Source organism: Salvelinus alpinus, chromosome 8 (genome assembly GCF_045679555.1).
Source record: "Salvelinus alpinus chromosome 8, SLU_Salpinus.1, whole genome shotgun sequence".
Classification (NCBI taxonomy): Eukaryota; Metazoa; Chordata; class Actinopteri; order Salmoniformes; family Salmonidae; genus Salvelinus; species Salvelinus alpinus.
In genome coordinates, this window is record NC_092093.1 from 25,693,181 (window position 1) to 25,712,221 (window position 19,041).

Below are 19,041 nucleotides of genomic sequence, written 5' to 3' on the forward strand. Positions count from 1 at the left end.
GTCCTTGCTAAATTTTAGCTTGAGAAATAGTTTTTGCTAAAAAGCTATTTTTGTCAATTTGAATGGAAATCTATTACAGTATGGTACTTAATTGTTACCCAGAAATAATTTAATATTGACATAAAAACGTCTGCTTTGGGCCTTTAAATCATCTATTGACGATTAGGCCATTACGATAATGTGGAGCCGCAGGGCACCGGGCAATGGCCTGGCACGTCATCGAGCGAAAGCGGGGAGGGAGGAGCGCCATTCTGAACTCGAACAGTAATCTGTGCAGCTCAATAATTTTGTCAACAAGGCAGCATGGTGCATCGTCCAGAAACATACATATTTTACATAAAATAAATGTTTGAATTTTCTAACTATTTTTCATTGGGATGGCAGATAAATATTTTTTTATCCAAAGCGATCACTTTTGCATGGGAAAACCCAGAATCCTACTAATTACTACACGTGATTAATTAATTCACTAAATGTCGAGCCGATTGCGCCGTGGGCTTTGAACAGGGCACCTGGCTCACGCCCGGGAGGCAGCCCGGTTACAAATCCCATGAAATCTACTTTCAGCCGATGCAAAACATGCCTACACGGCCGCGATTAATCGACACCCTCATTGACTGAACGTAATAATCAACACTTAACAAAACCCACTTAAACCCTGTAATTTACATATGGTAATCATTATTACCATAATTATCATATTGCTAAAAACATACCTTAGCTTATGGCTCTTTGTGTGCTTCAGTGTCCTTTATGTACATTCATGTTTGGATGTAAGATATACCATAGCGTTGTACCTAAAAAGGCAATTCATTGCTGTATTACAAAATACATCTAAAGACAACAGAAACAATAGGCAATGTTCTCCCTTTTCCTTTCTGCCTCACCTGCTTCAAAAGAATGTAGATTGACCACGGTTTCCAGACTTTCTCTCCATTTCCATCCTGTAAAAGAGAATCTCCAAGATTCAAAGGGAGGGAGGGGAGGGATTTGGACACCAGGAGTCTCAATTTAGAGGTGGGGTGGGGGAGTTCTTGGGGTCTGCTGCCTTCCGAAGCACTAAACCCCCCTTCTGGAGACAACAACAGTCAGTCTGTCATTATCACTGTTAAAAGCAGAGGGGATTCCAAAAGAAGACTGGGAGAGAGGTGGGAGAGAGGGCAGCAGAGAAGCATTGGTTCATAGGAAGGGGATAGAGATGTACAGAGGGGGAAAGGTGCAACACCTGCCTACTGTTTTTTTCTGAAGCACAGTGTGTGTCACAGGAGGTTGGTGGCACCTTAATTGGGGAGGACGGGCTCGTGGTAATGGCTGGAGCGGAATTAGTGGAATGTTATTAAATACATGGTTTCCATGTGTTTGATGCCATTCCATTGGCTCCGTTCCAGACATTATTACGAGCCATCCTCCCCTCAGCAGCTACCACTGTTGTGTGTGTACTGGATTAGGTGCTGCGCGGTCCTGCTCTGTGTCTACATGGACTCATTGAGTATGCACTTTTTCTGCTTTTCAGAAGTAATGCCATATGCTTGTTTTGTCAGCATTATGTACTGTTCATTAATAATAAATGTCTATCCATATGATTGCATATATTCATTACCTTTCTCTAACTGTCTGCATTACCTCTGCATTGTATCTAGGCATTGTATCATGTAAAAACTACAAAGTCAGCATAAATCCATAACAACTGGATTATTCACTTTATTTGTAATATCTGTGTGTTTATCATCTTTAATGACTCGAATTGTGGCACCAGTAAAACAGTGTTTATTAGATAACAATATGTTGATAATACACTGTGCTTGATCTCGTTTGAGTTTCAAGTGTACTGTATGTATGAGGTCGGTGTTGCACCTTTACATGCAACTGCAACAGACTGGGGTAGATTAACTAATGACAATCAAGAGAGAACAAATATTTTATGTAAAACGTTTATCAAAGATATAGAACAGTGGGATGTGCTTGTGTCACTCAATCCCTTGTCCTCCTCTGGGATCTATGGTAGAGACTAAAGCATATTCTACATTGTGAATTTGGCCGATTACAACTCCTATGGGGGATAATGTCCTCCTTTTAAACAGACTACCATTGGAATTCTGTCTGGAAGTTGTTATTGATACGGAGGAAACATTTCAGTACGGTACATTTCTAGAGTGGAATGTCCGTTGGTCAAATCTCACCTGGTTGGGTTTGTTGGCTCATTCAGTGTTCCATGTGTCAAAGGCATTTCTACTGCATATAGTGCTCTTCGGAATAACATTACTGCATAGTTGCACTGCTTTCTCAAGTCATTTATGGTGTGCATTATTGTAGCTTTCAGCCCTCAGCGTGACTATAAAATATTTTTCTTTCTGTGTGATCATTTCCAAACTCTCCTGACCCATTTTCACTTTTACAGTTAAGACTTTCCCATAAGAGTTCTTGGTCCTCCAACTTCATCTTAGCAAATATGACAATGTGACCTTACATTCATGTCAAGGTATGCATCAGTGTTGCATTATATATGTGTATGTGTGCAGCAAAAATATCAATTGCATTAAAACTGATTCAAGCAAATTCATTCATAATGTGCTGTTTGTGTTTCAGTGATAACTCAGCAATTGTCTGAGTGGTACCATTACCATAACAACAGCAGTGTAGCCACTGTGTAACTTTATAGTATAATAACATTGTTGTCCATTCTCTTTATTAAATTACAGTCATGTTGTGTCAAGTTGACTCTCAGACTTGGACTTTAAAAAAACAATAAAAAGAGCAGTTCAGTTAAGTTTTACTTTTATTTTTTTCCTTCACGACTACGTCATAGTTGTTACTGTTTTCCAAAAGTACATCCACAAATCCACAAAGTTATGTCAGTTACAGTAAGTATAACGTATGATAACACTTCAAAACTTAACACACTGAATAGTAAGTATCTTAGACTAAACTGAAGCAATTACTTGTTTCGTAATTTGCTTTGAAATATACTGTAAATGCTGCTAGTATATATACTATATATTTGTTATATTATTTCAATATAGTATTAATTTAAGTTCTTTAGTCATTCCACAATATAGATTGCTGAACACAAGCATGAATTGTTCCAAATAGCAATATGCATTAACTTAAAATAGCTGCACATTAATCATATAAAAATGTCACGTAAAATAATCATGAATACTTGACATGAAAAATATTGTCTTTCACTTAAGAATGTGTATGTGAGTCTAAACAGCTTTTGCTGTAGTTGTGTACTGCTTGGTGAAGTTGTAATACAAAAGTATATCCATGTAACAAAAGGGAAAGTTAGGGAGGTCCAAGGTGTAAGAAACTAGTGCTAGTAACTGGTGCTTGAGGGCTGTTGCACATTGCTTTCTTTTTTCTTTCTTTCTTTCTTTCTTTCTCACCTTCTTTTCTTTCTCACTCACACACAATGTGTCATTTCTCTTTTTATTAGTGTCAGATATTCCTTAAGGTTCACAGAGTGACCACCACAAGACCACATGACATCTAAGGGATTTGAATATCAACACTTATCATCCCTTTGGGACTCTTTTTTTAATCATATTTTCATTCTCTCAATACTATACAACTTTGTCCTAATACCAAGAGCACATTTTTTTCTAATAACAAAAGTTACAATGAAAGTGAGAATGCCTTTATGTACTGTTAAGGTCTGAGGCATTTAAGTGTCCACTTGTTGATTCACATCTTCTCCTCTGGTATACGATATCAATATCCAGATATTTGGCTACAGGGTGTTCCATAAGGATGTTTAAAAAGGGGTCTTCTTTTTATGACACATATTAAGGTGCTCTTAGCTCAGTTTAGCCACCCCAGCCCAGTAGGCTTGCTGCTATAGACTGTAAAGCTCTCTGTTACTGTATTATTTTAGGGCAGGCTGCGTTAAAACCGTCGGCCACCAGGGGGCCCTGGCCACCTCTGGCCTCTGCCAGGTGGGGGATGATGAGGAGGAGAAGCTGGTCCATTGTGGTAGCTGTGTAAAAGGATAAAATCACACATTGGATTCTCGTGCTCTGCCACCAGGGTGTACACTCTGATAGCAGTGTGTACCCCCTCTCATCTCTTCCACTGCACTGGAGGCTCTCCCCCTTTCAGCTACTCACTGTGTTGATCACAAATCTCTTTCATGCACTATTTAAAACTGTGGGTCCAAAACTTTGAGCAGGGTTTAAGATTTACTAGGATTTATTCATGTTTCCTTAACCTTTTTTTCCATTGTTATTCACCATTTGATGCTATTTGATTAACCGTACCATTGCTAAGCGCGAAGAAGAGGCATTAAATGTGATTCACATCAATTGAGACAAAGAGTTTGGGAAATTAGAGGACATAGGGAAGAAAGAGGAGACAAGCTGTATGTGTTATAACAGTTGTAGAGAAGGAGGGAGGGAGGAATGGAGTGAGTGGTTGATGTACATGTTAATAAACATCTTACCCTCTGGGGCCCCTGGGGTGGAAGTGGCGTGGGGGTCCGGGGGACATGCCTCTTCCTCTGGGGTGTGGTGGGTGCCCTCTAAAACCAGGGTGGCCCAGGGGGGGAGGAGGAGGGGGGCCGTGTCTATGGTGGGAAGGGTTCAGTGATTTCAAGGGCAAGTTAAAAACACCAACTAACAACAAGGACATTATATGATTTGATTTATGATTGTTTATCAATAATGAACTGATGAACACTCTTGATAACATTATGAATGGCAACTTATCTACTGAATGACTCGTATGTGGCTGGTAGGCTTTACCTGTGCATTGGTGGGTAGGGGCCTCTCAGGTGCATGGGTGGGGGTGGAGGAGGACCCATGCCCATAGGTCCGCCTCTCCCTATAGGACCGCCCCTTCCCATAGGACCGCCCCTCCCCATCGGACCGCCCCTCCCCATCAGACCGCCCCTCCCCATCAGACCGCCCCTCCCCATAGGCCCGGCCCTCCCCATCAGAGCGACCCTCCCTCCTCTCCTGCCCCTCATGTCTGGGTACGGCCGCATCCTCCCCATCCCTCTCCTGCAGGCATATAGAGGCATCATGGGAGAATGAGTCATTTGGTGTGAGTCAGACGCATTGGAGCGTCTGCTAAATGACTTAAATGTAAAAATGTAAATTGGGGAAAAACAATAGAAATGTGAAAATGTATTCCAGAAATAGCATGTGAATACCTGTCATTCATTCAGCTCCCTGGCTTTGAAACAACACTGATACCATCCCATGCATACAGAAGCATCAATTCCTTACCTCATGGGTCCAAACCCATTCATGTCCCCACCCCGTCCTCTATCCCCCCTGCCTCGTCCGGGTGGGCCAAATCCTTTCATCATCAGGCCCCGCCCACCATGCATGCCTCCTCGACCAATCCGGAACCCCTGGCCACGCCCTTTGAACCCACCACGACCCCTGTAGAGATGAAGAAAGGGACATAATGTAGTGTTACATTCTACATGGTAACGATGACTGATCAATAGCAGCCTGAGAAGATCTAGTCACATGACCGACCTGGATTTGTTTTCTGATATTGGCTCCTCAGATGCATCTTGGGAAGTTTCTGTGTTGTCCGTCACCTGCTCTGTATCTGCGTCCATCTGATAACACAAGGAAAGAAAGACATCATATGTAGTGGATTACAAAGCAATGATTACCACAGTCTTCTTTGAAGGAAATTTGGTTACACAGTCTTAAACGCTGCTTTAAAGAGCTTTAAGACTGTCATAACATTGACATGACAGTTGTTATAACAGTTATAACAGCTGATGTTAACTTATGAGCATAGTCACGACATGGCTAGCAGTACAGTATATCTAGGTTTGCGTAAAGTTCAACATTTCAACCTGAGCTGGAAGCTTAGCCTTGAGCTGAGCCTATGACCCCTCCTCACATGGGATGTAATACACAGATGCCCCATACATTCTGGGTATGTTATACATTATACAACCTATCGTAATTTTGATATTGTGTGTAAATCGATCGTACAACAACGCTTTGGGGACGTCATCGCCTTTAAGCTGTCATGTAATCTACCGTCTGTTCAGAGTGACAGCCTTTTAACATGTTCAAATTAGATCACATGTCGATAGGCCACACAAGCTTCTACACAATAGAGACCCTACAGGAGTCTCACACATTCCTAATTAAACTATTGTAGCTGATGCGGTGGTTACAACACTGTTGTTGGGAGGAATAACATTTCTAAAGGTTGGAAAGAGAAAATACATGCTTGCTAAATACATACCTCTTCATCATCTCAAAAACATTATTACCACAAAAATTACTACAAATGAAATGTTACTGTATGGTACTAAACTGTATTTTTGTTGTGTTTTTAATTTGACATGTGTTGAAATATTTGAAGCAACACACAGACCACAAGAACGTCCTGTTTAATTATGTAAATGAACCTTTGAATCAGCCAAATAACAATATAAGAGGCAAAAAACAATGCGTGAAACATTATTGTATATTTCTGTCTGCTAAGTCACATTTGAGAGGTATAACTAACAGATTTCAGTGAATGAAGAAATCACGATGACACTGGAGGAAGAAAAAAGGACAAACTGATTTTTTTCAGTACTAAAACTAAATAAATAAGTGAAAAGATCAATTAAGTGTTGCCTACAGCTACAAGGTAATCAAGCATGATGTGGACAAATGTCAGCTTCTCTCTTAGATCTGAAGATGGGGAGAGGCGGACTGATTAGCAACAGAACACAGTACAGCACAAGAGCATTCTGGGTCACTTCTGACATGATGAGTTACCATGATCCATGTTCAGTATAGCAGAGAAACCCCCAATAATAAGACTTTGATTAACCTGTTTGGGCTATAGGGGGCGAATTGGAAAAACTGGAAAATATGCGCAAATTTTCAAACGGCCTTTTAATCAATTTCTGCTCTTACAATATGCATATTGTTAATAGTATTGGATAGAAAAGAGTCTCAAGTTTCTAGATATCCATACTAAGGCTTGTGTTTATGGACTTTGGGGGAGTAAAGAGCTTGAAAGTTCCCTACTTCAGTCGTGATCCCTTTCAGTCAATGGTTGAAACCTAAACCTGGACATTCGTAGAGAGAGTGCCAGTTTATGGCTGGGCATTGACTGACTGAGCATGCACAAACGAACACAGAGAGAGTGAATCCTAAGCCAATGAGAGCTTTAGGAGTTAGGCACGGTGGCTGCATGGAGTGAAGCTGGGGCCAAAGCTGGCGGTCATGAGAGATTATTTATAGTGCCAAGGCCTGGGCCTATTGTAAAATGTAGCACCTGCACCCTTGCAAGGCTGGAGTGGGGGAAAGGCATGAGTGGGGGATGGGGTAGGCTATGGGGCAGAAGACAGGGGGCACATACACAAACACACACAAACCACAACACAGCTGATGGACAATCCACATGCCTGGAGCTCCAGAACAGCCTGCACCAACATACAGTGAGGAATCTCACTACTGCATTGTGGGGTGACATTTTAGAATATACCTCAAGGAGGCAAGATGAAAGATATGGGGTCTTTCTGTCCAGAGGCTTGTGATATACTGTGGCAATTGTGGGAGATATAAAGCTGATAATAATGGAGTTTCTGATTTATTTGTGTGGAAATTCATCCTGATGTCTTATAAATTCTTTATTAATCTGTTAATCTATCCTGCAAACACAAATGATATCCAGCTATCAAAATTACAGTTGAGTTATCATCAGTTATTCAGCACCACCTCATTTGGAGAGCACCCAGCTTAAATTACACACATACATATATATATATATAAAGATGCATTCTTAAGATACTATAAGAAGTTTGTATATCAATTTAACTTCAGGTTATGGACACCTAGGGAAACAACATTTGTCAAAGGCAACTCCTTCAATTCAATACTAGCAGTTCAATTATTATAATTCATTGACCCTCAAAATAAACTGCCACGGGTCAATAAACATGGTGTTATTTCCAACAATAGCCTACATAACTGGTTGTCATTGTTTACATGCAATAGCTGACATTGCCTAGGAGGCTATGTCCTGACAAACGTCATGGAAATATACTAAACATAGCTGCAGCTGATTACAAATGCCATTACCTACACCCACTACCATCAAGACTGTGACCATGAGAATCTAATATTAATCGAAGGTTTATGTTTTATTTTTGCTTCCTACTGAAAAATGTGTATAGCCTTTATTTATTTATTTTAAATAGTGCACAATTTTCCTTCTGCACGACTTCACAAAATTAAAAAGCACAGTACCATCATCTGTGGAAAGCTCACACCACTTGGTGCTTTGGTGAGGATATAAACAGGGAAATATCCTCCATTTATCAACAAAAGCTGATTAGAAAGTCGGCTACCTTTCCCATGTCTATAATCGTTCCTTCGATAAGGTTGTCTGAATCACAATTATAACGAAACAGATAGGTGCAGTGGTTGTTCAAATCTGGATGGAAATATTAGATAAATACTGAGGTCTGGAATTAATAAATAGAATGATGTTGCTGTAAAATATGCAGAAGCAATGGCTTACCTTACTGGTTATGAAGACTATTGAGGTCCAGAAATACAACTAAATATAGATACGTACTCTAAATAAAAAGAAAATATAAAAAGATTTGCAAATAAAAAATGTAAAAAATATTATATATACCCTGTCCCTATATTTCGATTTGAAATGGCGGCATCAGCGGAACCGATTACATCTAAGGCTCAGATTTTTTGGCAAGAATACGTTGTAGCGAGAGTCACGCCCACAGGAAATAGAGTCGCTTTCTGATTGGCTAAACCCGCTGTTCTTGTAATACCCGCTTTGGAATTTGCATCTTGTTATTGGTAGAGGAAACATTTATATTTCCAACCAATGTTTGGTGAAATGTACAGAAAGCAAAGACTAAAGATTAGATATATATACACACTGAGTATAACAAACATTAGGAACACCTTCCTAACATTGAATTGCACCCCCCCCCGCCTTTTTTTTGTCCTCAGAGCAGCCTCAATTCGTTGGGGCATGGACTCTACAAGGTGTCGAAAGCGTTCCATAGGGATGCGAGCCCATGTTGTCTCAATGCTTCCCAGTTGTGTCAAGTTGGCTGGATGGCGGACTATTATTAATACACACAGGAAACTATTGAACATGAAAAACTCAGCAGCGTTGCAGTTTTTGACACAAAACACTTGACACTTACATTTTGTGTCATGCCCATTCACCCTCTGAATGGCACACATACACAATCCATGTCTCAATTGTCTCAAGGCTTAAAAAGCCTTATTTAACCTGTATCCCCCCCATTCATCTACACAGACTGAAGTGGATTTATCAAGTGACATCAATAAGGGATCAGAACTTTCAGCTGGATTCACCTGTTCCGTTTACGTCATGGAAAGAGCAGGTGTTCTTAATGTTTTGTATCGTCAGTGTATGTCATGCAGACCTATGCTTTGCCTGTGTCATTTGACGAAAACATTGCAAATATATAGGATAATATTGGCATAATACTAACCTCAAATATATGTTTGAAACCTGTCCATAGTATTTGAAGATGATGGATATCACAGAGTTAAAAGAAAATAACATTAATCTGGCCCCAAACGTACATTTTGTTTATAATGTTTGTTTAATTCATGTCAATAATGTAAAACAAGAATAGCCTATTCACATACAAGAAAATTACATGGTCAAGTCAAGTCCCCACAGAATAACAATTATTTACATCAGATGAGGGGCAGAATAATTCTAAATACAATATGAGAAATTAACTTATCATCCACAATGCACCAATATCAAAATGAACAAACCAAAAATAGTTTTCCAAACACAAAAGGTTTGACAATGGTCTACACCTAATACCAAATAGTTTGGCCCCGTTACGCATCATTTAAAACGTGGCCATCTTTTAGCACATCATTACGCGTGGTTGAGGATGTCCGAAAGTTCATTTATATACTCAATGGTGTATTTGAGAGTTTGAATTTTGGTCAGAGGTTGTCCCCTTTTACTGTAATCTGGAGGCAGGTAGTCGCGGAGCTGGTGCAAAGCTTCTGCTAGGCTCCTCATTCGCATCTTCTCCCTCTCGCTCGCCTTCATGCGTCTCTTGGTCGACATCTTCGGTTTGGTTTGTTTCAACGTTGCGCACGGGGTTGGGCTGTGTCCTGTTAAGCCATAGGATACATTTCCGAAGCTCTGATGCCCAGTTGAGCTGGAGGACATCTCGGGCGAAGAGCACATTGAATCGAATGATGATTCTGGTGATGTGGATTCAAGAGAATCATGCCCGTTCCCAAAAGCCCTTTCCTGCGTCTTCCAATCCCATTCAGAGAGCATTTTTGAGGTAACAACTTCAATGTCACAATCCATGTTAGCAATATCCTCAGACACGCTCTCCATACGGTGACCTCAATGATAGGCTATTCCGCAGCTCCGTGGAGAGCAAATTCTGAAAAGCGGCTTGAGAAACCGTTTTATATGGACGCAGCTCTCTGTGGTTTATGAGTTCACAGCTGAAGCGAAAGTTCAAAGAAAACTCAAGTGCTAAAATGTGACTTTCCCGAAGGACGTCGTTCGTTGTCACCGAGGTGCCAATAAGGTGAAATAGACGGATAACGTGTAACAGAATGAAAAATAATTAGATTTTCTTTTGTGGGAAATGGCTCTTTAGATGGGCACGACAACAATTATCAGTTTGATGTGATCTCTCTAATGAAGGAATGAAAGGAGATTGTTACATCTGGGCTTTTCACACCTCATTAACAGGATGGGCAACGTGTGTCTAGGTGTACTCCAACATCTAGAAGATAAACAGACAAATACTTTTTTTTATACTGAACAAAAATATAAAGGCAACATGTAAAGTGTTGGTCCCATGTTTCATGAGCTGAAATAAAAGATCCCAGAATTTTCCCAACTGCACAAAAGGCTTATTTCCCTAAAATTCTGTGCACACATTTGTTTAAATCCCTTTTAGTGAACATTTCTCCTTTGCCAAGATAATCCATCCACTTGATAGGTGTGGCATATCAAGAAACTGATTAAACAGCATGATCATTCCACAGGTGCACCTTGTGCTGGGGACAACAAAAGGCCACTCTAAAATGTGCAGTTTTGTCACACAACACAATGCCACAGATGTCTCAAGTTTTGAGGAAGCGTGCAATTGGCATGCTGACTGCAGGAATGTCCACTCGAACTGTTGCCATAGAATGTTAATTTCTCTACCAAAAGCCACCCTCAGCATTGTTTTAGAGAATTTGGTAGTACGTCCAACTGCCCTCACAACCACAGACCACATGTAACCATGCCAGCCCAGGACCTCCTTCACCTGCAGGGTCGTTTGAGACCAGCCACCCAGACAGCTGATGAAACTTCTGGAGTATTTCTGTCTATATAATAGAGCCCCTTTCTGGGGAACTTATTCTGATTGGCTGGGCCCGGCTCCCAAGTGGGTGGGCCTATGCCCTCCCAGGTCCACCCATGGCTGCGCTCCTGCCCAGTCATTTGAAATCCATAGATTAGGGCCTAATGAATTTATTTAAATTGACTGATTTCCTTATATGAACTGTAACTCAGTAAAATCGTGGAAATTGTTGCGTTTACATTTTTGTTAAGTATATAACGGTGCTAATGTTGTGTCTGTGTGAGGTAGACAATGACAGATAGAAAGTGAAACCTGAAAGAAATATCAGTTTTACGCAACGTGAAGCTAAATCTGCAGAGAATAACTAAGTAAATGTTTAGAAATGACTTATATTTGTACATTAGGAGGAAGTATTATCAACAAATTAGCCTAGCCAATAAAGTCCTGCTGTCTGAAATCGATGCATGCCAATACGCACGAGCAAGGAGGATGCAGCTGTCATCGGGGCTGGGTAAGACACACTAACCTGGCAGCTCTTTCATGTCTGAATAGGTGTGTAAACGGCTCACTAATGATCAAGGGGGAGCAAAACGGGCCAGGTCATAAAACCGCGCTCTACTGCTGGTGGGTCACTGACGGGCGAGAACCTTTGCGCCCCTCTGCCTGCTATAGGAAGCAACACGTCGGGAAGTTTATGTGGTTATTAGGACGGTGATGCTACTTTCATTCGCTTACAAAAGCTCGACTTTTGCGCAAACGAAGGTATAAAAGTTATTGTACCTTTATATGGTCAATGATTGTCTCTTCCATTTGGAGAGCCTTGTTGTCCAAACTCTGTTTTACATTTTGCGCATTTGCATCAGTACCTTAGTAGTCCAATCATTACATGAGAGCTGTGGGATATTCAAAATAAATACAGAAAAACATTGAGAAACGTTGAAAAGTATAGGGTTTTATAAAAATAAAACTTTATCACAGAACATATGAGCATTTCTACATGCCCTCTCCCTAACTGCACGAGTAAAATATTTCTCCATCTCCTACTGTAAGTCCATTAAAGATTTAGCAGCAGAAAACTACAATTGTGTACATAGAAGACAAAAGGAATGGCCAATATCAAAGGTTAAAAATACACTTTCTTAACAAACTAGATACAGTTTTGATAGAATACTATTAAATAATAATATTAGGAAATAGTATTTCTTTTTCTCTGTCCTAACACCTCTGGTATATCACATCACTCATTTCAGGAACTTCAGCTTCACCCTCTCTGCCAATGGCAGTGGGCTCTTGCTGCAAATCACTGAGTCATCACCATCAGACATAGTCACTGGGGAAACAGGGCTTGGAATGAACACAATGTCATCAACTCTAATTGGAGGAACATCCTGGCACTTCCCTATGGTAGACACAGAGCTGCCTAGTATTGGTTGTTCACCCATACTGGCAGACACAGCTCTAGGCCTGAGGGGTTGGGCTGTCACTGTGTCCCAGGCTGCCTTTGTAGAGGTGCTGGGTTTGGAGGTGGGTTTCAGTGAGTAGTCTGTGAGGTATTGGCACCTGGGCCTGCTTTTGGGTTTGACTTTGGCCCTGCTCTGCCCTCCTCCCCGACACTGGTTCTCTGTGTCACTGTCCTCACTCGATGAACACACACTGGCACACACACTCTTCTTGGTTTGTTGATGTGACTTCATGTTCCTGTCATCCCGACCAGGCTGTGTGTCGCTAGGTTTAGAGTGGCTCCTTTGTGGCAGAGCGGAAGAAGATATGGCCTTCTTTACGAATCTGTACTTCTGTGGAGACTTTGGTTCACCGGCACCATGTTGTTTAGCCCCTTGTGTTTGTGTTGCTGTGACTGGGCCTGTTTGTGTTGAGTTCAATGAGATAGGTTTTGAGCTGTGATGAGCAGGTCGAGGCTTATGGGGCAATGCAATGCTCTGGTCCTTATCAACAAGTGTGGCTTTCTTGCCACACACCAGCAGCTGTTCTGATGGCTTGGAATCATTGCTGCTTTTAATGGGTATCAGTGCCATTGGCTTGGGGCCACTCTTGTTAGAATCAATTAAATCCAGGGGTGCTGCTGACTGGGAGTTTACGTGTATGGTGGTGACATCATCATTGTCTGCCATGTTCACAGACTTGCAGGTGTTTCTCATTAGGACCCTGTCCCTCAGCGAACACTCTGCATAACATGGCCCTGGTACGGCCATTGCTGCTCTGAGATCAGTAGAGGGGCCCAGTTTTGTGATAGTTTCTTCGACACTATCATTTGTGGTTTGGAGTGACTTGGGGTCAGTGGCAGTGCGAGCGCCAGCAGCCTGCGGGGGCGGGGAGGACGTGAATGACTCCCAGTCGATGTCACTCAGGTGAAGAGCATCCATCACCATGGAAACAGACGGAGAGGCCGCTGCTTCTGGAATCTTCCCAGAGGAAGTGAAAGACGGAGGTGACATCACTTCCTGTGTCTGAGCTCCAAGACGTACTTCTAAGCGGGGATGGTCTTTACCAGGATCCAGATGCTTTTTTGGAGACTCTGGACCCTCCAGGACCAACACTGAGTTGTTACTTGTTGTAATGGTCAGTGCTGCTGCCGCAGCAGAGGGTTGTTGGGTGTTGTTGTCAGCAGTGGAACTGTGCAAAGACATCTTGGCCAGGAGGTCAGAAACATCACAGTGATCTTTCTTACCCTTTGGTTTCTTCTCTGAAAATAAAATACATAAAATATAAAAGAGACAAAATGGCTAGATACAAAATCCACCATAACAGTGTCTCCTCAAGTCCAAGTACCCTTGGTTGGGGCTACCCAGTCTACTGTGGGAATCCCTGCTCTACAGCTCTGAGCTACAGGGGGAGCCAGCCCCAACCTGTCTAAAGTGACAGCAGCTTCTGTGTGACAGACACCTCTGGTGCATCAAAGCCTTGATGTGAGGGAGCGGAGCTGCCATACTCTGCATGTCCAGGTGTCAGAGGCTCTATAAGAGAGACTCTGAAAAACATCGCAAAGCTCCAGGTGCCTTTGATCCACACCCTGTCTGAACTAAGTGGTGAGCAGTCGTTGGGCCTGTTAAGTTTAGGGGCGTCCCGTTTCTCCCCAAGAACAAATTGAATACGGTTTTAAAAACTTGGTATAATTTTACGTCAATAAAGTATATCAATATGTTATTGTCAGTCAATATCATATCAGAATGTCAATCATTTTAAATTAATTAACATTCATTGAATTTTCATATCAATAACATAAGGTTATTTAATCTGAATTAAATGTAAGCAGAATACATTATGTTCTCCAGCCATAATATGTTGACCTTACTCTTGGTCTTGTTCTCAGCCTTCTCCCTGAGGTACAGCTCCACCACGTGTGGGTAGGCCAGGCGGAACAGAGCCTCTTCCTCCACCGTCCTCACCTCGTCCTGGCTGTCCTCAGGGTGGTCCTCAGAAAACACATAGTGATCTGCAGGGAGGATATCATGGAGGAAACAAAATGACAAAACATTTTACAGACGAGAAATATGTGAAACATTTCAAACATTACAATTTGATCCACTCTTTCGTGTAATATGTATCGTCTGCTGAATCACCATACAGATGCCAACCCCACCCCCCTCAAAATAATAATAATACAGATTTGGGGATGGTATTTCAGTAGTTAGCTCAGGCCCATAGAGGACTGAAATATCAGATGAGGTTGTTAGTGGGGGGGGGGGGGGGGGGGACTTTGATATGACAGTTTTCCCAGCCCGGGAGGAAGCCATTTTAGCACCTGATGGTGTTGTGGCTGTTCTGTCACCTCTACCCCCCTCTGAACCCCACCTCACAACAAGTCACTAACAGACAACACGGAGACAGGCAGAGAAGGCCAGGTTTAAAGAGACTCTGCATAGGTCAACACAGACTGTCACCCCAATCCTTACTGACGCAACTCTGATGTCATAACAGGAATACAGTACATCAAACAGGTACATGGTAATAAGAGGTTTGGAAAACTGTGATTTCAGTTGGCTTGGAGAGTACAATACAAAAAACACGGGAACTATCATAGAACAATGGGGGCAATGCTGATAATATAAAGAGAAGGAACATCTGCAATGACCCCTCATTCAGAAACATAATTTTTTTTGAAAATGGAAGGCTTCATAGGAAGGACTGTTTCATTTGTTCAAACTGACCTGGCTTACTCCAGATGATTTCAAAGCTGGCGATTGCATTCCTTACTCTTGGCTTCCATATACTGTTAACAGGGAGGATTTTAAAATACAATTTAATATGTAATATTGTGAAACATTTATAGCCACAGTGAGCAACTTCCATTTTTTACACTCAGAGAAGTTCATTGGAGTGTGAATGGGACCGTACCGTAGAGGTTTTATCAGAGACGACGTCGCTCTTCCATGTTTTCTGTTCATCAGCTCAGTGTACGTCATCAGGACCAGAACCTTCTCACTGGTATAGTGCTTAGGCCACTCCATCTTATTGTACGCAAAGTTCTGGATCACAGAAGACAAAAAAATATATTACAAGTTTTGACTAACAGATAAATTAGGTAATACATGATGTATTAATTGCATCTGTTAAAAATGAACACTTATTTTAATCAAAGTACATTTTTGAATGACTACCTGCATTAATAGCATGTTCGGTTTCCTCCTTTTGAAATTGTGGACAGGCTTGTCTTTGTCTACCAGAAATTCATTTATGATCTGAAATGCAAAATGTCCATACAGGAAATGACATCCTTATCTTGTCTTGTATACTTTATACATGATATTACACAGATTCAATAACTTAAGATAATAACTGTATTTACTTTACCTCTGTAAAAGGGAATTTATCACTTGCCAGTGTTTTCCTGAAAACAAATCAACACCATATTCAGATATGTAAAGGAACAAGAAATATTTGTTCCCCCTTTCAATTAAAATCAATATTGTAACCTATAAATATGTATATTATAGGAATGAGTGAATTTGGTGCAAACAGGGTCTCACTTCCTGATGCTGGCATCTGTTGAAGAGGCCTGTCGTGTCTGCTCACAGCAGTGCCAGTGACAAGGACACTGGTAGTCATAGTCTTGAGGCTCACAGAAGTGCTTGCTGTCACACAACACACAGCCACTGCGCTCGTGAGCCTTGGCTGACCCTGAGAGAGAAGGAGAACGAGATAAAAGAGTATGATGAGAAAGAGAGAGAGAGAATGAAGAGAGTGTGATAGAGAAGAACATAACATAGTAGTAGTAGTTTGTTAGTTAGGAGATGGTTAGTAACAGAAAAAGGAGTGACAGACAAAATCAGAGGTCAATTCAGGGTGACTGGACTGATAGGCTACAGCCCCAGATAATCATAGCAGATACCTTTGATCAACCATAAAGAGACATTTAATACTGATCTCGACTAAGTACACTAACTTTACTTTGGCGCTACAATGCTGAAGACGTAATAGCAAACTAAAGCGTCTCACATGTAAGTGCCTTCATCATCACAGTATTTTAGTTGGTCTTGATCAACCACATGCGAGTCGCGTCATCCTGGGAAACCCCTCCCCTCCCCACCCTCCCTCCCTCCCGATTTACACTTCTTATCAGGACGAGGGGCTAAAGTGAGTTTGACGGAGGGCCAAAGTAACTCACCAGGATGGTGACACAAATGGCAGTGAGGGACCTTCTTTAGGACCCACTCTGGCGCAACCACACCCTCCTCCCTCCACTGGCTGAATCTGTCATGGAAGAGGAGACGGTACAGGATAAGCATAGACTGTTATATCATATACATGTTTGCATAAGACTTCATCATGACCATTCTGTATTGTTGCCTCATATAAAACATTTGATCTCAAATCCAAAATGCTAAAGTATTGAGCCAAAATAAAAGTTATAGCTTCACTGTCCAAATAAATACATATGGGAGTGTATGTTTGCATGTTTGCATAAGATCTAGTTAAAACTACTGGATTACAGACGGTTTATGTTTCTCTATTTGTCTCTCTACTTTTTAAATCAGTGTGCTGGAGGGTGAAAGAAAAAGGAATGTTTTATATTTTTAGTTTCTTACCTTTGTAAAAGTGTTTGTCCTTTCAATGTCTGTATGAGTTTTAGAGCTTGCTCTTTCCCAACTCCTGGTATACCCTTGTGGTAAAAAAACAAAACATGTCATAGTAACAAAAACAAAAAAGTAATTTAGTATATATGCATGTTTTCACCCCTAGAAGCCGATCTAGACATTAGCAGTCCCCCTCCCCTATACCTTAGGAATGTAATCACAGCCCAGAAGAATGGCCAGACCCACGAGCGTCTCCCTGGCTAGCTGCAGCTCTGTCTCCACCCTAGAAGTCCTGTAACAATCCACCTGTGGATCCTACAACAGCGGGAATGATACAGCAGGGATTCTTTTCTTGAGCATTTAGACAACAGAAACCTACAAGTACAGCATTTAGAGATTGGATGAATCCACTAGAGGTTCATTAACTAAATCATAAGTTTGAATACTTCTCTCTTCAATGTCACACCCCTTACAAATGATATGTTACATACCTAATTTAAATAAACAAACGCATTACCTTGGTGTTCATGTTGAAGTTTCTGTAGACGGTCTGCGCTCCGTAGAGAAAAGCGTCCCCATCGTTGGTGATGCAGCCGTCCACCAGGCCCTGGGCATCCAGAAAGGCACACATGGCCTCAGCCTCCCCTGCTGCTGTCACCCAGGGGACACCCAGACAGTCCAGCATCTCTGCACACTGGAGGGAAGAGAGAGATGGGTAGTGGGTACACACAGATTATCTCTTAAAAACACACGCATAATACTTACTTATGCCTCTCTACACATATTGTATGGATACGAAACTACACACACAGCCACTCAGAAAGACACACACACACACAGCTTTAATTCAATGAGGGTGATAAATGCCACTACTTCTCAACAACTGGATCTGACTGTTGCACATCATCCCAGCCACCCACCTCTCTCAGCACAGCATTGAAGCGACCCCTGTTGGTGGTCTTTGTAGTTTGTTTTTTAGGGGCTGACTTGTCAAACCCCCCAAATCTCATGTCTGTCCTCTTGCTCATAGTCTCTGCTTTGAGTTTGGGGGCCTCTCCCTCCATGACAAAAATTAGCTTTACCCCCATCAGTGTGAGAGAGGAAATTCTGAAAAACAGATTCCTGAAAGAGAGTAATAATATCCATAATTGTCATTCCAGGCAGTTGTTGTTCCTCTGCATAAAAGGGATTTCATTTGGAATCAGCAGACCATTAGTAAGTCGCCCGATTGATGTATCGTGCACATATATAGTGCAAATTAGTAATAAGGTCGGCTGTTTCAGGTACATAATGTGAAATAGGATCAGGTTTGAATGCCTATGCCTCAGTGTCAGAGTTGAATAAAAAAAACATGTGCATTTGGCAATCTGCACATATTACCGGAGGTGAGGTTTGGTGACTTTCCCCATCATTGCTTGGACGTGCTGGGCCTCGCAGACCCACAGGCTAAGGTCCACGGCCAGGGTCTTTCCGGTGAGGCTGTACAACGGCACCGACTCCCGAACCGGCCCCAGAATGGACCACAGGTCGTGCACACCCATCGCGAAAATCGTTGTTTACCTTTTTATAAGTAAAAAAATTATCAATGTGCAGTATTTCACAAGAAAGGCACTTTGTTGATCCCTTTACTTTTTAATTTAGCAGCACTTCCTGCTAAAACAAACACGCTTCCGAATCCAACCTCCTTACTTC

General features: G+C 41.7%; 3 protein-coding genes across 3 annotated transcripts; all 3 read right to left on the reverse strand.

The window, feature by feature from the left end:
• Nucleotides 1-3,413: 3,413 nt before the first annotated feature.
• LOC139582785 (collagen alpha-1(VIII) chain) lies at nucleotides 3,414-8,639 on the reverse strand. The gene is made up of 6 exons (XM_071413118.1): nucleotides 8,494-8,639; nucleotides 5,484-5,569; nucleotides 5,226-5,384; nucleotides 4,740-4,997; nucleotides 4,439-4,561; nucleotides 3,414-3,976 (listed from the first exon to the last, which is right to left on the reverse strand). Exons 2-6 carry the CDS (start codon nucleotides 5,567-5,569, stop codon nucleotides 3,886-3,888), a joined length of 717 nt encoding a protein of 238 aa, XP_071269219.1. The 5' UTR covers nucleotides 8,494-8,639; the 3' UTR covers nucleotides 3,414-3,885.
• Nucleotides 8,640-9,561: 922 nt separating this feature from the next.
• On the reverse strand, nucleotides 9,562-12,106 carry msgn1 (mesogenin 1). The gene has a single exon (XM_071413123.1). The coding sequence runs from the start codon at nucleotides 10,348-10,350 to the stop codon at nucleotides 9,871-9,873; it is 480 nt and encodes a 159-aa protein (XP_071269224.1). The 5' UTR covers nucleotides 10,351-12,106; the 3' UTR covers nucleotides 9,562-9,870.
• A 143-nt stretch (nucleotides 12,107-12,249) lies between these two features.
• Nucleotides 12,250-19,036, reverse strand: LOC139582787 (flap endonuclease GEN homolog 1). Its single transcript, XM_071413121.1, has 13 exons — nucleotides 18,730-19,036; nucleotides 18,270-18,471; nucleotides 17,867-18,043; nucleotides 17,554-17,664; nucleotides 17,362-17,435; nucleotides 16,941-17,026; nucleotides 16,303-16,453; nucleotides 16,127-16,163; nucleotides 15,934-16,014; nucleotides 15,671-15,801; nucleotides 15,484-15,545; nucleotides 14,628-14,768; nucleotides 12,250-14,018 (listed from the first exon to the last, which is right to left on the reverse strand). Exons 1-13 carry the CDS (start codon nucleotides 18,888-18,890, stop codon nucleotides 12,559-12,561), a joined length of 2,874 nt encoding a protein of 957 aa, XP_071269222.1. The 5' UTR covers nucleotides 18,891-19,036; the 3' UTR covers nucleotides 12,250-12,558.
• Nucleotides 19,037-19,041: the final 5 nt, after the last annotated feature.